Consider the following 17,769-nt stretch of genomic DNA (forward strand, 5'->3'; position numbering starts at 1 on the left):
GCACTCGTGGGCGCACACACACACCTCTTCCCACTCAAAGAGAGAGGGATTCAGATGGAATATTAGAGGTGCAAAATCTTCCAGTTATAAGAAGAACAGCCTCTAGAGTGTAAGGACAGTAAGAGCACCTTTTTGTCAGATGCATGCTGGTCTATGTGTAGGGCCACAGCGTGTTGCACCGAGTGGAGGACTGTGTGGCAAAAGCACCTCTACCCAGAAGTGGCCCACAGCTGAAGAAGTGCTTTGCTCATCAAGCTAGTGTATCCTCATCTATGGGCACTGGGGGCGGATAGAGGCAAGAGGGCTATATCAAGATTGGGAGTTGTATATGATATGCAGAATAAAATTTCATCAACATATAATGCTTTGCCACAGTTTGCTATTTTGTTCTTGAATACTCATTCCTTCAGTGAAACACTAAATTGTTGAATATTAAACCATTCAAACAAATTAAATATTAATCATCCTAACTTTTTATCAAAATTCTGAATTGCTATAGTTGAAGATGCCTCTGAGTAAGGTCCAGATAAACGAACCTTCTGGTCACAAAAAGTGATTGCAATCTGTGGTTCTACATTTTGTAACCAGAAACTTTGTTTGTGCAGTGAAATACTTATTAAGAGATCAGATCACAAAATAAGGAATCAGAGGCGAGCATATTCCAACCATCCTATCAATATTCATTTGATGGGTCGCAAATTGCAAGTCACTCTGATTGGTCACAATCAAATGGATGGTGGCCTATAAGGGTAAGCAGACTTCCCATGCCTGTGATTGATTTTAAATAAAGAAGTAGCCCAATTTTCTTAAATGAAAAAGGCCTTTTTTTTTATTAAAGTGTTATTTATTTTAATAGTTTCAGTGAGAACTTGCAGTGTTCTCCTAGACCAATGCCTTTCCTCCCTGAAACTGTTACCCTAATTCACCCTTTTGCAAATCAGTTACCACATCACCGAGACATATGGATATGAAATCCAGTTTGGAAGGGACACCCACAACACTCCGATTTCAAATTGCGATTCATAAGCTATTCCTAAACCCTTTCTAGGAGTTGCTAAAACTTTACTGATTCCTAAAATTGGTTTGGAACATAGTTATAAACTTTAGCTATCACAACCTCACAAATTTACAGAATGGAAGGGTTTGCAACTGTTAAAAGTTTTAGTACATCTGGCCCTTAGTGCTTACATTGTGCTGATGATTGTAGGTGTTGGGTACCAGCACTTATTTTCCTCATCAGACTTTGACTCAAAGCAAGAAAGAAAGACAGAAAGGAAAAGAGTAAGATAGGAAAATAGAAGAAGGGAGAATGTAGGCATGCAAACCTGCAAGAGTGAGGCAAAGAGATGGGAAGAGGAGGGTGGTGCAAGAAAGAGGCATGAGATGGAATCAAGACTAGCTTGCCTTGGTATGCAGCAACCCCAGAACTTGGCAGTTTTGGTGGAAGTTTCTTTTGTGCTTATTCTTATTTGTTTATGTATTTATTTTACAAATTAAGCACTGCCTGTGACTATGTTAAGGAACCTTTTTCTGAATGTGTTAACTCTGAAGTTGAGTGCTCACATAAAATGTTTCCAGTAAAAGTGTAGTGAATGAAATTGTCCAAGATGTAGCACGCTACTAATTTATTCTACAAAACCTTTTTTAATCAAAAATGTGTATTTTTTACAAGTGTGAAAATAAAATACAAATGTAAATGATTGGCTAATATTTTTAAGAAATTAGGGTATGATAGGCTAGGTTAGGTTCGGGAGTTGAGTTAGTAATTGGTGATATGGTAAGGAAACGTTTCAGGGTTAGTTTTGTAGTTAGAGTCACATTTAGGGTGAGGTTTTGGGTTAAAGAGTGGGTTTACAGGCATTACATTCAGGATTAGTGTTAGGCAAAGGGATGGGTAATGTTTAGTAATGGGGTGGGGTTAAGGATCAGTATTAGGGTAGGCGATAACATAAGGGCAAGGGTTATGGTCAAGGGATAGGTTTATGGTTAAGGCGAGGGTAAGTAATCGGGTTACTGATGGAGGGTTAAAGTGAGAGTTAAAGCTGGAGTTAGCTTAGGGCAAGAGCTAATGGTGACACAGCAGCATAAGCGAAACAATTCAATGGTTTATCAATACATAGTAGAATTTTTAATTTAGATACAGGTATGCCATGACTTTTTTTGCCATGATCTGTAGAGGTCTACATTTTATAACCTCTGCATTTTGGACTTTTAAGGTCCCTCTTGACAGTGCAGATATCTGCAAGAAGTATTATTACCAATTCTTTAAACTATACTTAAGGTGAGTTTTGGCTTCCCTAAGAGGAGTATAAGGGGCATATTCACAAGCCCCTATCGCCACCACAACTTTCAGTGACGTTGTGGTGGCGATAGGAGCCTCGCCGTATTCATAAGGCAGCGTTAAGCCACTTAACATGGCTTAACGCTGCCTTGTGAATAGGCCCCCTTTCATGCTGTGTTTAGCGTGAAAGGAGCGTGCAGTGGGTGTTGTGGTGGGCATTCCACCGCAACACCCATTGATATTTACGCTGCCCCCTATTCACAAGGGCAGTGTAAATAGGAGCTAACGCCAAACTTAAGACCAGGAAAACCCTGCAGCACACATGTAAGTTACAAACTGGCATTTTAGGTTTGTTTATGTGCATGAAGGGACACCTTCCTGTACATAAACAATGCATGAGAAACTATTTCACATCTCAAAAGTGCACCCCGACTCATCGCACTTTAAATTCTTTATGACAGATTTTACACAGAAAGTAGCATTTTTTGTTTTTGTTTTGCAGCAGAATTTTCTTTATTTTTTTTTGTCAGGGCTCAAAATTAAAGCCAGAGTTATTATTTTTCCAATGCTTTCTTTATTGAATCCGCGAAAAAGCATTCAAATCTCATGAACAAACTGATAGTAAGAAATTAATTCAGGGTGCAGTCCATTAAAGTAGCCAGCAGAGTGCGCTAGCGTCTTATGCTAGTACTTGTAAAGCCCCCAGCAGTTCAGGACATTTATTGAAATGGTATAATATATGGTTTTGATACCATAATATGTGTTGAACATTGCACCTACCGAAGAATCACATCCACACGTGTAATGGCAAGATGTAAGGGCTCCCTATCTATCGGAAGAACACTTCCATATGTTCCACCCTTCCAGAGGGACATATATAAATTCAGATTCCAGACACACCTGAAAAGGCTTCAGGTAATTATATAGACGGCCTCGTTTCGATTTTGTGTATTATTTGATGTATCTTTCAATATTTATTTTCTTTGGTTAATTATGAGTTTTAATGTAAATCTAAATGCTGTCAATGTCAAACTCCTGCATTGTGAACATCGTCTAACTGATCAATATCTTCCTGAGAACAACAGAGCTGGAAGCTGAGAGAAGGCTCATCAGAGATATAATCAGCAAGCCACTTGGATGTGTTTACACGACATGTCTCTGAAGAGGGAATGCTGTGCAATCAATCAAGAAACCAGGCGATCAAATGGTGGTGGATTAATCACCCAAATACATGCATAACAGTTACCATATAGTTAAACTGCCTCTTAAAATAGTAATACTAAAAAGAACCTTACAGAATATATTGTGCGTTACACCCCAAAAGAGGGAGGGGTATATGTGTACATGAAATTGTGTCTGAGTGTGTTTGTGTACTAGTGCATCCGCACACCTGATGATGACTGAGTGCACTTTCTCAAATACATGTCATTGGGGGATGTAGTCACTTCTGCTTTAATCTGTGTTATGTTTATTTCTATGTGTCTTCTGAAATACGTTTCACTTTTCATATGTGGTGACTTTAGGCACATCTATTTTGCTTTGTGTTGTGTTTTTTTTCTTAAGTACGATTCATATGGGGAATGTAGTCACATCTGCTTTTTTTGTGTTGGGTTTTATTCTTCTGAAATACCTTATATGCGAAGATTGCAGCTTTGTGTTCTATTTATTTCTCTGTGTCTTTTGAGGTAGATTTCACATCTACTTTGCTTTGTGTTGTGTTTTCTTCTTGTGAAGTACCTTACATATGAGGAGTGTGGGCACATCTGCGTTGCTCTGTGTTGTCTTTTTTCTTACAAAGTACCTTTAATATGATGTGTGTGAATAAATGGAAAACAAAAACTGAGAAGCCACACTGGAGGAAACCAAATCATGGAAACCAATTTTAAGGAAAGACAATTTTAAGGAAATACAAAAAAATTGAAAATTAAAGGAAACATTTTAAAGGAAAGATAATTTAAAGAAAAATTCAAAATTACATTAAACTTGGGTGGAGTGTAGGTCTAGTGTGGGTTTTTTTAGGTTCTGGGATTGGTAAGGTTTAGGGTGAGGAGGGATTTTTAGGGGTCATGAATAACTGGAGTTCGGGCATAGAAAAGGTATTTTAGGGTTCAGAGTTGGGTGGAGTGTAGGGGTGGTGAGGGGTTTTTAAGATTCAATTATTGATAGCGGCTGGGTGGTGAAGAGATTTTAAGGTTCAGGATGGGGTGAAGTTTAGGGTGGTGAGGGGTTTTAAGGATTCAGGGATGGATGAAGTTTACATGTAGAAAGGGGTTTTTACGGTTCAATGATAAGTAGTTTAGAATGATGAGCTTTAAGTGGTATGGGGTGGGTGGGTTTTAGAAGTAGAAAGGGGTTTTAGTGTCCCTGAATGGGCTGAGTTAGGGGTAGTGAGTGATTTTATGGTCCAGGTATGGTGTTTTGGGGTAGCCAAGGCTTTTAGGCTTCAGAGGTGAATGTAGTTTCGGTGTGGTGAGCAGTTTTAGGGGCAGGGATTGATGGTGTTTAGGTGTTGTGAGGGGTTAGCGTTGGGTGGTGTTTACAGGTGGTGATGGTCAGCTAATTATAAGCATCCAAAGTAATTGTTTGAGAATGTACAAGATATAAATATGATATAATGCCCCCTAAAGTAAAGCACTGAGGTAAATATCCTCAACAAAACTGTTTCAGAAAGTAAGACCGGCAAACATTGCATTTACACATACAAATAAAAAGCATTCAAAAGCCTATTTCAACCAAAAAGCCGTTCTATGAATTGGTTTCTATTAAAGGTAAATGCCATTCATTCTGAAAATGTCCATTAAACAGTTTAGATGAAATGGTTATTTATTGATGGCATTCCATGAAATCGTTCTCCTATGAAATCACATACAACCCCTTTGATATGGGGAGTGTGGGCACATCTGCTTTGCTCTGGGTTGTGTTTTCTGCTTGTGACGTATCTTATGTATGTGGAGTGTGAGCACATCTGCTTTGCACTGTGTTGTGTTCTCCTTTTGTGAGGTGCCGCTGATGTGGGGAGTGTGGGCACATCTGCTAAGCGCCTGATTACATCTGAGAGTAATTAGCCTATCTGCCTGATGAAAGGGCAGAGACCAGGTGCTTTGCTGCAGATGGTCTTTAAATCCCAGGCAATTGACGCAAACACATAAAAGAAATTAATCGAATCAAGAACAGGTGAACATGTCTTACAATTTGTAGTTGTTGCACCACTTCTTCTCTGTACGCCAGCTCGCGTTTCATTTGTTCTTGAAAATTATCTGGAAGAGGAATAAAAACACAGATGCATTAAAGTCATCCAAAGCTATATTTTGACTTTGATAAAAAATTTGGAAACATTATAAAATACTCAAAAAGCGCATTTTCTCTTTACAGTAATAGAAAGCAGGGGCGAGGTGTGGCGCCGCGGCCAGGGCGACTGACGCCGGAATCTGGGGCTCACGGTTCAATCCCCGGCACCGGCGGCAGATTAGCCCAGCACCATGTGACTCTGGGCAATAGCTTGCTTAATCTTCCCGACGGCCCCCAGCGCCTAGAGTCCCTTACGGGTGATTGTTCGCGCTTTACAAATGTGGATTATTATTTCTTATAAAGGGCGTGGTGCTATGCCCCCGATATTTCTTGCCTCTTTCATTTTTTTAAATACATGAATCCTACCTGCAGTAAGTCTTGATTGCTCAGCAATCAGCATAGCTTCTGACCCTGGCTCTGCACGAGGGTCAAGTAGTCACAGCAGGGCAGGCTCATGCACTTACTGCGCATGTCGCAGGGTTTTCAGGGCTTGTCTGATTTAAGCCCTTGATTCTGCGACCTGCCGAAGCGTAGGGCCACTCCTCTCCCTTGATGAACGCCACCCTCTCTGACTGATTGCACTGGGGCGCTTCAGGCTGCAGCCTGGGCTTCCCAAAGCAGTGTGTCAATCAGCGAGGGTTCGGATTGGAAGCAGTCAGGGCCATAACGGGCACCGGGCGTTTCCCCGGTAGGCCGCTAGGGTGGGGGCCGGTTTTGAGCCCCTGGGGGTTGGTTTTGTCACCGGGGGTCGGCAAAATCGGCCCCCTGTAACAAATTTGGCCGAAACCTGCCGTCGCAAACTGCTCGGCTGTACTCCCCCTCACCCCAGGGGTGGGTGGCTGAGCAATTTGCCAGGGCCGGTTTCTGTTCCCAGTCCAGCCCTGGAAGCAGTGCATGTGACAGGCGTCATCACTGACTCCAGGTCACAAGCAGTAAACAGATACAGTGCGCATGTTTCCGTTTTATGAAACATGCACGCCGTAGGTTTCGTAGAGGGCCTGTGAGATTTCCCCATTAAAGTCAGCAAATTACCAAATGACTTTCATACCAAGGGCCAGAAATAAAATGCGCACGTTGTTGACGGAAACAAGTTTATTGCGAAACACCACCACAGAGGTGAGCGGAAGCTCATTCCATTTCTAACACAGGTAAGTACTTTTCAGTCAGGGTTGGAGGTGATCATTTTCTGGTTACAGAAGGCATTGCTCCTTGTGCTTAGGATTTAAAAAGCCATTCTTTAGCCTAACTTTGGCTACTTAAAACGTGCTCATTGGCGCTTTTTAGCCCTCCGGGCTGTTCAAAGTCTATTCATTGAATATGAATTGTGGAACGACCATTCAACTTTGTATATGTTTTTATTAGTGTGTATTAACCCCTTCCCTGCTCATGACGGAACCGTTCCGTCATGAGCCACGGTTGCCGTGTGCTCATGACGGAACGGTTCCGTCATGACACGCCCGTTGGCGGCCGCTCCGCCTGCGCGGCGCTGTTTCCCCGCCTGTGCGGGGGGACAACGCAAATGGGCGAAGTCATGACGGAACCGTTCCGTCATGAGCACAGCCCAACCGTGGCTCATGACGGAGCGGCTCCGTCATGAGCACAGCGCCACCGCGCTGCCCCCCCGCACCCCCCAGCACCGCGGCGGAATTCCCGCCGCGGTGAAAGGGTTAATGTGATGTGTTGCATGATGTCGCTGTCGAATGAGAGCTAGTATGATTGTGTTGTTTTGAAGGAGTTTTGTGGGACTGTTAGCAATCTGATGTATAGGAACTGTATTGTTTTGATACTCACCTTGGTTGTTGCTGTTAACCTACACATTTAAATTTAAAAAAAAATTCCGGTATCTACACAAACAAAAATGATGAAATAAAAAAGATAATTAAAAGATTCACAAATCTATTTATATCCTTCCTTGTGTTTTTCTTTGTCTTGGTTTGCCTATTGGTTGTGGTTATTAATCATTTGGACCCTGTTTAGGGCCTTGTTCTTTATCAATTTGTGGCAGGTATTCTCTTTTTCTCTTGGTATGATTTAAAAAGCACCATGTCTTTTTACAAATACACCAGCTGACTTGGTGTATTGCAGCATGGACAAACTGATCCCACAGGGCTCCCGGCATAATTGTTCCATAGTAGCCCATACACCCTCATATCATTTGGCAGCCCCTGGCACTAGTCACCATAATATGGGTACACAACTAAATTCCAACATCATGTACAAAAATTCAAAAAAAACCAAATGTGATCTTGCTATTGGCACATAAAGTAAGCATGGCTACACCTGCCTACCTGATGAAGGCCAATGCAATGTCCTTTTCTGTTTTAGGGTGTCTGACGCATTGCTGCCTCGAAGCCATGAACTAGGTTTCTGCTCATAAAAGATGCCTTTTTCGACAGTGGCCAGTTCGTCGCTCAAGGGCTTCTGTAGTGTACGGCGGAGGGAGTTTTTTTTACTACGTCTTTGCCAGAGTATAACATGATTTCTGTAGCCAAACTGGTATGTAATGAATGTGCAAGTGAAAGAACAGACAGTACTCTGTACATGTGGTAACCGGGTGAATAAGGACATTAGGCTAAATGTGGGCCATCATTTACTCATTTAAGATGCCTTCCCACTTCTTCAGAATTATGTTGTGGGTTATGCCATGGCCCGTCTGCATACATCTGCCTGCCTGGTGAATGTGGAAATACTTTCATTCAACAAGACACCCCTTGAGTAAGTTTGTGCCACTCGCAGTAGTCACTCAGTCAAAGTCGAATATGACTTTTCCGCCCACCACTTTCACTAGCCGCCACTGATAAGAAGTACAAAGGCTGAAATAATTTATGGTGCAGTGTCTTTACGTTGTGCAAAGTGCTGTCAAGGATTCCGCTGGAATACAAAATACACACCGAGAGTTCTTATCCCCTTTATAATTGCAAATTCAACTATCTTGAACGAATTTTTGAACGACATAAAAATTGCACGCATTAGCATGTGTATGTTTTATTCCGAAAGCAGCCACTAGGTGTCACCGAGAGAACACTTCTGCTCACCTCTGCATCGCACTCAGAGATTCAAACCCTTCACCTCGTCATAGTAGAGCGCACTAACTTATGAAGAGCACGGTCGGAAACCAGAAAAAAACAGGTATTTTTTTCCTTCAAAATTTTAATTGTTATCATTGACGTTTTGGAGGCTCTGCAATTTTTCTCGGTATCGGACATGTTAAGATGATAAAACTACATTGGCAAATTCAACAGTCTGGATTTATTTGTATATTAAAATGCATACGTTTGGTATTTTGTAAGTGTGATTAATCCTTTATGCCACCCATTCATCCATACATGCATTCACTCATCCATATACTCGTAAACACAGTAGCTCCACACATACAAATCACCAACGACGGAAGACACACTTTAATCTGGATATGGGTCAGTACATCTCAAGGAAGCAGGAGTCTGCAACCCTCACTTCCACCTGTCCACGTTAATTAACAGCAATGCCATCTGAAAGTACTGGCACATTGTATGCTGCATCAGGCTTATGCAGGACATTTCAACATTCGGTGGCCAAGGCCGACCTGAAGGGGTCCAGTTCTGAAATAAAATTGGCCTCGTCGCCAGCTGTTGTCTACGCTGGGGTGCCTTAGAAAGGGCAACAGTGGGCAAAATGTAAGCAAGAAATGTAGCATTCCCGTCTCCTTAAATTGGGTATTAAAAGACAGCATATCTGGGGTGCAGTAAGTCCTTCATAACCCTGGGCCCCGGAGAAACTGCACCTGCTGCACTAATGATAACTATATCCCTGAAGACAAGCTAAGAAAATAGGTCGCTGCTACTGTGGCCTCAGGTAGAAGTATCGGCCCACAGGACACTCGCAGGAGCAGCACAGGCAAGGTGAGGCCAGCCCTCAGAATACATTTGTAAGAAGGTAATTTATTGTGCACGGAATTGAGCAGAAACTCGCTTTTATGACAGACATGATGCATGCAAGGCTCTTGTAAAGCACGGCAGAAGTAAAACACATTGTAATACGAGGCTTCTGCAGGCAGCACATGGAGCCAGTGTATTGAGTTCTGGGAAAAAGAAAAGCAGAGAGGTAATGGAACATGAACACTGTGGCTCAGAAGAGCTACACTCTACTGTTTTAGCCCTCAGCTTTGTAACTTTGGAAATCTTGCTCCTTAATGCAGTCTTCCCACTTGGAAGAATGTGTGATCTTGGGCAAATCAATATCTCCCAAAGCCTTACTTTCCTTAGCTATAAACTGAAAGTCCCTACTAATGGAACAACACAAGAAAATGTCCATGGACTTTAATATTTAAATCGAAGAGAGAATGCTGGAATAGCCTACCAAAGAATGGCCTTAGTGCAGCCTGGAAGCTGTGCTATTCCAGAAAATGTCTGTAAACACGCACGTGCGCACACACGCGCGCACTCGTGCAAGATGAGATGAGAACACCCCGCCTTATAAGTACAGGCTGCGTTCTACGTCACAGGTCAGGAGGTGAGAGTACGTCTCATCCCCAGTAAAGCACCTCGAGGCCGGAATACTGCGTGGTGCGTCACTAACAGGCCCACTTATATTTAGAGCTGCTTTCCTGCACCTAAACACATATCAACACTTCCTTGCAGCAATACTAATTTCTGCAAACTCTATCACCACAGCCAACACGCAGAACTATCGAACCAAGGGGGACCCCTAAACCAGGGTGACCAGAATTTTAAAGCCAAAAACCGGGACATTTCCCAAAAATAGAAGATCTACCATTTCACTTGAACCCAGCACACAGAATGACAGTGCTCCTTAGCAGGGAATTTCAGAAGACGCCGCAAGAACATATATAAGAGGCCATTTTTAAAGCCAGTAGCATGCCTGTTAATTACATTGCTTGCTTATATAACTGCTAACGATCCCTGCTTTGCGACACATAAAAAGATACTTCACACCGTTTTCAGCCGCCCCTCTTTAAAAACCGGGACATGAGCTTATATCCTGAAATCTGCCGGGACAACTGGCGAAAAACCAGGACTGTCCGGGAAAATCCGGGACGCCTGGTCACCCTACCCTAAACGAGTCTCCAACTCAAACGCAGAGGACTCAGCATGAAAATAAAAGAAAGACTGCGAGGATGAATCGTCCATGCAGTTTGATCCACACAGAGTGAAAGTGGCGGCCTGTGGCCATCTCGAAATGCAGCTTTCATGTCAAACTTCCGCCTGGAAGAACGTTTTGTGGAATTTACATTTTTGTGCACACAATATGAAAACATCTTACTAATAACCTTATACACATCTTGGCAAACAACAAGTCGTCCAATCGCACACCTTACAGACCACCAGTTCCATCTGATACAGTCATATGTTTAACAACCAAAAACTTCTTTCTCTTTGGGTGGGTGTTGGATTAGGGAAGAATATTGGGTTGCTCAATATCCAAAATCTGGAACAGTCTGATCAAGAATAAACATACACCAGTCTACCTGCACGTTCTAGAAGTCTCCGACGTATAGTAACATTCATACGGAGAGAGTACCGTGGCTGTGCTGGTACACTGGTTTACATTATCTCCACACAGAGGATCTGAATGAGATCAGAGGTGCCAAAAACGCACCAATCCTTTCAAAGAAAATCACAAAATGTACGTTTGGCTACTTAGTTAAACAAATAGGGCAAGGTCCAGTATGCTCGCAATTAGCTCTCCGCAGTGAGACCACCAGAAATGGAAAATACATCTTTTTAGGAGAAGAACCCTCTCTCACCTGAGGGTGACATGCTTCATCATTGGGTTCCCTCCTCTCACCGGGATTGCAAGGTCCATGGTGTGGGCTACAACTCCCCTGAGGGGAGGAGCTGAGGTGTTTTCTCAAAGATGAGCGGTGAGAGAGGGTAAGTGAGGGGCAGAGTGCGAAGAAAGTGTGATGGTGGTGATAAGCAAAACTATCTCCAGGGGTCCACGTAAGCTTAATGTGGTGGCCTCAGGGATAGAGTTTAAAAAGAGGACTGGGATTAATCAGACATATCCCTCACATGGGTCAAATAGCCGCACCTTGCAGTCCAGGTGTGGGCTTTTCTGGTGGTCTCACTACGAACAGCTAATTGTGGGCATACACGACCCAGTCCTGTTTGCTTGACTAAGTAGCGAAACGTACATTTTGTGATTTTCTTTACAATGGTTTATATAGTAGCTTTATCTGCTTACACACAATACCGAGGCAAAGAACCTAGAAACAGCAACAGCTCGTTGCGCTCAGACCCTTGTAGCCGCGAGGGAGCACCTTCATTGGATTGGAGCATTTCATATTACACAATGTAGTAGTTACTGTGCTGCTTGCTACAAGACCTCTGAACATCATAGGTAATGGTCTGTGTGCACGGAGGCGTACTGATGTCTTTAGTGATGATGTAACCTTGGCAGACATGTAAACCTGTCACGACAAATCCAGTGGCGGCCCGTGGAGGGATTGCCGCGGGGTGGTGGGGCGGGGTGGGGGTGGGGCAAGGTTGGTGGGTAGTAAACTCCGGCTCATGGCCGACAGGAGTAATGTAAATAAATAAATAAAACAAATTTAATTGCGCACTGAAACGCCAAATGCGTTTTAGCGCGCGCAATTAAATTCGGCCGTGAGCCGGAGTTTACTACCCCTGCCCTCCCTGGCCCTCCCCCGCCCCGCCCCACCACCCCGTGGCACTCCCTCCACGGGCCGCTACATGACAAATCTAAACAAACTTGTTTAAGACGAAAATAAAATAAATAAATCACAGGTTGTTCCACCATTGTTGGCACTGAATTGGAGTCCTTTTATGTTGGATGTGTTAGGATATGTAATGTTATGTTTTATGTTATGTTATGTGTATTTTTATAGCGCATAAGCCACCCAGGAGGGTGTCCTGGCACTGAAGCAGGAGCTGTATGGGCCCAGCCAGGGTCAGGGCTGGATGAAGAGCCTGGTGTTCAGTTTCTTGCAGAATTCAAGAATTGAGTAGGAGGCTCCGATGTCCAGGGGCAGGTCATTCCAGACTTTAGGAGTGAGATAGGAGAAGAAATGATTGCCAGATATGTTTCTGTGTGTGTGGGCAGTGTGTGTGAGTAGGTGTCCGGCTGAGCAGAGGTGTCTGGGAGGGTTGTAGAAGTTTATGCTGTTGTTGAGGTACGTGGGGCCAGTGTTGTGTAAGGCTTCGCATGCGTGTAAGTGAGGAGTTTGACAAGGTCTTGTCTGTTGACTGGGAGCCAGTGGAGCCCTATGAGGTGCGGGGGATGTGAGTGTGGGGGTTTGAGGGTGTGCCTGGCCGCTGAGTTTTGTATGGTCTGGAGTCTTCTGGCCAGTTGAGCGTTGATTCCGGCATGGAGTGCATTGCCGTAGTCCAGCTTGCTGGTGATGCATACCGTGCACCAGGGAAATGCCATCACTCAGACAAATGGGAGCAAATGGCTGAAGGGGGCTGACCCACTGCCCCACAGTGTGTGCTGTGGTAGGTGGAAGCAAAGTGTGAAGGACAGGTTAACAGCCAATGGAGAAAGACCGCTGATCAAAAGCCTCTATTTGTATGCAAATTATATATTATTAAAAAACATAATTGTCCGGCGAGACTGCTAAAGCTATTGCAAAGCCCAGAACTAACAATATTTCACCATTTTCTGCATTTAATCAATATCAACACATTAGAGTCTGACCCAGTTCGAAGCTTACTCTGATCTATGGTATTATGGGTGTTAACCAGGCCTCTTGCATTTCCCAATGCTTCTTTAATTCACTCCTACAATTAGTACACATCTAAACGCTGGTTAATGCTTTATTTCGGTTTAAGAATTACATCTCGGGCAACAGTCTGGCATAAGGGACAGCTTATTTAAAGCACCAAACAGGAGAACCTCAGAAGATGTGACCTTCAAATAAAGAGGCAGTCTTGAAAAATTTAAAGTTGTAACAAACACCGTGCATTCAGGGAAGCAAGGCAATAGGGTCACAAGCAACGTGAGAAGAAGTGTAAACAAAGTTTAAACTACTTCATTGTATGACCATCGAGATAGCTTGTCCCTGGCAGACGGAAATTCCCACGTATATACTATATACGCAAACCAGTAAAAATCGTACTAACAGGAAAAAACAAGAATAAAAAATACTGGTACATTTTACAAAGCTTTTCAACAGTTGCTTTACTATAACATTTAACTTAAACACTAGCCGCTCCTGCAATGGGCTGTCTTGCTGGTCCACTAGTCATCTGATGTTATTTTGCCCTGTTTATGACTCTCATCGCTCACGTTTCAAACTGCCTGAGCTCAGAGGAAATTCGTTCAAATCACATAAGGATGGTTTACATTTTTTTACAGCGTCTTGACTCACCGGTGATTTGCACAGCAGTTTTACATTTTATTGCACAGGCCTTGATTCACTTTTTAATGATTGATAACCCGTTTTTATATAATATTTCTGAATAACCAATTATGTACATAATTAATTAATGGGATTTTTTGTCATAGAAATGAGTTTTGGGTTATTGAGGATGGGGTTTTATTTGTTTTGATATTTGTATATTGTTATATGACGGTCTTTTTTAATGTGCTTTTATGATTTGCTTTAGAAAATCGAAGAAAGATGGTAATGATGAACTTAAACACTTAATTATAAAGTTCTAAACTAGTGTCTATAAAAGTCTTTCTATTGTGGGGGTGCGCTTAGGGAGTGGCAGAGGCCTTTCTTGGGGTGCTCATTTCCTACAACTAAAGAATTGCACTGGCATTTTTTTCTTAGTAAAATATGAGTTAACCAAAATGCCTTTGAAAATAGGCCTAAAACAAGCTTAGCCACACAAAAACAGTGTTCATTTTCTCCCCATTATTGCGTGGGTTAGGGTTGAGGACAGATGGGCAGGGCAGGGCAGGGCTTAAAGTGGGCCGGGTCCTGCCAGTACTTAGTCCCGGCAGTAATTAAAAAACAGACATTGAAACAGGTGCCTGCCAAGCCTTATATTTATGTCCTCAAACATTACAGGTAAAAGCACTGTCTTTCTCTTCACTGTTTACAATAACTCCAGGGTAATCAGAGCCAGTGATTCAGGAGGATTTGCTTCTGCCCAGATGTTTCTGTAGTTTTGTTTTTCATGCAACGTATAAGTCTTGTAATGCACACTGTAAGCTGTCTTGCCTCTGTGTGTCTGGGTGAGTTTGTAGTGAGAGGAAATGTTTCCAATAGGGTACATTTGATACCTCAGCACTTGAGGGTGAAAGCAGTGGTCAGTGTACATGCTCATTCAATTATTGGCCTCTCTGCAGAGTGCACAAAGCGACGGTCACAAATTTGTCATTTGTAAGTATGATTCTATGGGGAGGAACATAAAAGGGGTGCGCAGCTGGTGAAATATTGAGCGCGCCAAAGGAATAGAAAATGCAGAGTTCATGTGTGTGTGTGAGAGAGTGACTGAGAACGTGGGAAGAGATGGTTTAGTGAACGAGGGGAAATGTAAGACATTTCTACAAGTTCAAACCTGCAACGCGTTTATTTTCTCATATTTTTAGAATCTGAACAAAATGGTGGCTAATGAATGGGGGCACCTTTTAACTGTTTTATAACACTTGCATCCAGCCTCCTGTCTGCTCATGTCTCGCGCATTATTGTTAGCACTATCTTGGCTGCGGCGCTAGTGGGCGTAGAAAAAAAGCGCCTTACTGAAAACGGGGAATGAAGCGCTGCCCTTCAGCACTTGGAACTCCTGCTCCAGCCGCCTCCGCAGGTCTATCTGCTCAAACAAGACCTTCTGCAGCTCCTCTGTGAAAAGAAGGAAAAGGGTTCATTCCTCTAATGTATACAAATAACTCCCCAGTGGCCCCCGCGCCTGCCAATTCATCATTGCGAGGCAAAATATTTTACCAGCTTAAAAAGTGTTTCCAACTAAGTGCAGAAATCCATGAATATAAATCGATGTAATATATTATTTTAAAGTATCGCATTACCGTGCCATGTATTGATTGATATGTACGCATTAATCTCAATTATTTTGCAGCCGTGGGTCCATATATTATTCATATGCCCCTGGTCAGGCCTTAAAATATGATGCTGGGCCCTGCTGCTTTGCACTTTTCAATTAAAACATTAGGACCCTTTCCAGATCGTCCAAGCCCCCTTTGTTTACCTTTTCCCATGTTTTCCACATCCTTTTTCAGTGACTGAGGTGGGGCGGTTTCATGCGTGGGATCACCTAAAAAACACAAAAAGGAGAAGAGAATACTTTAAGGTTTGCTTTCTTGAAAATTAATGTTATTTTTCGTCCTTTTTAGAGTCTCCCTTTCATGTCGTGTTTTATGAGCATGCGATATAATTGACTTCCTGAGATTACAAATCTTTCCTAGATAGTAAAATTACTATGCAAATTGTGGCTGAGAGTCCCCTGCTGAATAAGGAATCTTGCCAGGGGCGAAAGGCAGGAAACAGCTCGTAGAGATTGGAACCGAACTGCATTTGCAGTTATCTTTTGTTCTGTGCCACCTCGGCACATTTAACAGTGCTTAATTTGTGCCGGTGTTTGCAGGGTGTGGGCATAGGCAAGAACGAGAAAAACAGAATAGGCACAAAGAGGAGGAAGAGACTAAGGGAGAAAGCAGAGATTTAAATGAATCTGCAAGAGTGAGATAGAGATATACACAGATAGAGGCATAAGATTGAATAAAAAAGGACAGCATCCTATATATAATTATTGTAGTTATTATTAGTGCTGTTCTCTTACAATGGTAATAACATATATGATAAAGTACCCGCTGCTGTACATTATACGGCTATTACATGTCACAGAGGTGTTCAATAACCGTATTGTGGAATGATCCAAAGGATGAGTTTCTTTATAAGATTATGGAACTTTGAGGTGACTTGCCATATCCGTAGCATGCACAACAGGGGTACTTTATTCCTTATACTACATGGTCACACCATCATCTTTTCCACAAACCACTTAAGCCCTTAGTGCATAGCTCCTTTATGTGAAAGAGAGAGCATGTTTGCAAACAAGGACAGTACAAATTGAATCTCTAGTGCAATATTAAACACATAAAAAAAGCCGTTAGATATTTGTTGCAGAAAGATATTAGAATCAGTTTAATACATGTCAGACTTTTTTTTAAACGCACAGCAGCTTGGAATGTGTAAAAACATGCAGAAAGATTCTAACTTTTCTATAATTATCTAAGGAGTGCAAAAAAAAACCCTTTGCCTTAAATATCTCCTTTCTGCTTGTCACTGTACAGTGAGAAAAACACATAGGAAAGAAAAAACATTTTTCATTTTTGTTCTTTAAGCAGCTGCTCAATTATACTCCGTGACCTGCCTTTACCCTCGGCCGCTGGCTCTGGCAGCAGGGATTGTGATGTCAGAACTCACCTGTAATAAGTTATTACAGTTGAGCGGCTTTGTCATTTCCAGTTGGGTTTTATACAGGGATTGCAGAATCCTATTTATGAGATGGATAATAATTATTATAGTTGTAAAGGTAGTTGTAAAGGTCGTAGTAGTAAGAGAATAGTAGCATCTGTTCTAGCAGTACCTTTTTTTGAGTGCGATAGGAGAACTAGTTGTCGCATTCAGGAGTTGCAGTAAGATATTACTAACTCCATTTTCCCACTCACTAGTCATACTCTTAAGGCCAGTTGCAGCTCTGCCTACACCGCACGTGATCTGACCACAGGCATTTACGGATTACCTGCCTTACCTCTTATGCCCACAGGGGGGCGCACCTCCCTCAAGGAGTGCCTTTTCTTAGCAAGGTACACTCCTCCAACTACAGAGCACAGCAAGGGGGCGTTTAGCTTTCCAGCTGCATGATGTGCTTTTCAAATGCAATAAAGAAATAACTATTTATAGTAATAACTCAATAAGCACATCCACGCTCAGTGAGCTAGGCATGCGCGGTTGAGACTTCTTTATGTCCTTCATGTTGTAGGTTCGAAGCCCCACGTAACCAGCTTATCTTTTCACTCCGCCCACAAAACTGACAAACTCTGTGGCAGCACCCACAACACCAAAAACATTGTTAGCATTCCATTTCTTCTTACTGGTGGTACTACTTGCAGTCATACTACAATAGTCTTAACAGTAGTAGTATAGTTGTGAACATTATAATAATACTCATTTTTATTGTAGCAATTGTGATAATTGTAACAATAGCAATGAAGACTAGCCTACTGTGATCAGCGGCCAATGTTTATATTCATTGACACGTAATTCC

The 17,769-nt window shown here is 42.5% G+C and overlaps 1 protein-coding gene across 1 annotated transcript in view; it reads right to left on the minus strand.

The window, feature by feature from the left end:
• The window catches only part of SKOR2 (SKI family transcriptional corepressor 2), a 73,127-nt gene that overhangs the window by 11,400 nt on the left and 43,958 nt on the right, over positions 1–17,769 (minus strand). Inside the window, exons 5-7 of the mRNA XM_085640698.1 lie at positions 15,688–15,753; positions 15,225–15,323; positions 5,471–5,538 (exon numbers count right to left, since the gene is read on the minus strand). Of these exons, the coding sequence (XP_085496824.1) occupies positions 5,471–5,538; positions 15,225–15,323; positions 15,688–15,753 (233 nt within the window). The remainder of the gene's footprint in view (positions 1–5,470; positions 5,539–15,224; positions 15,324–15,687; positions 15,754–17,769) is intronic.

The sequence above is a fragment of the Triturus cristatus genome, chromosome 2_1 (genome assembly GCF_964204655.1).
Source record: "Triturus cristatus chromosome 2_1, aTriCri1.1, whole genome shotgun sequence".
NCBI lineage: Eukaryota > Metazoa > Chordata > Amphibia > Caudata > Salamandridae > Triturus > Triturus cristatus.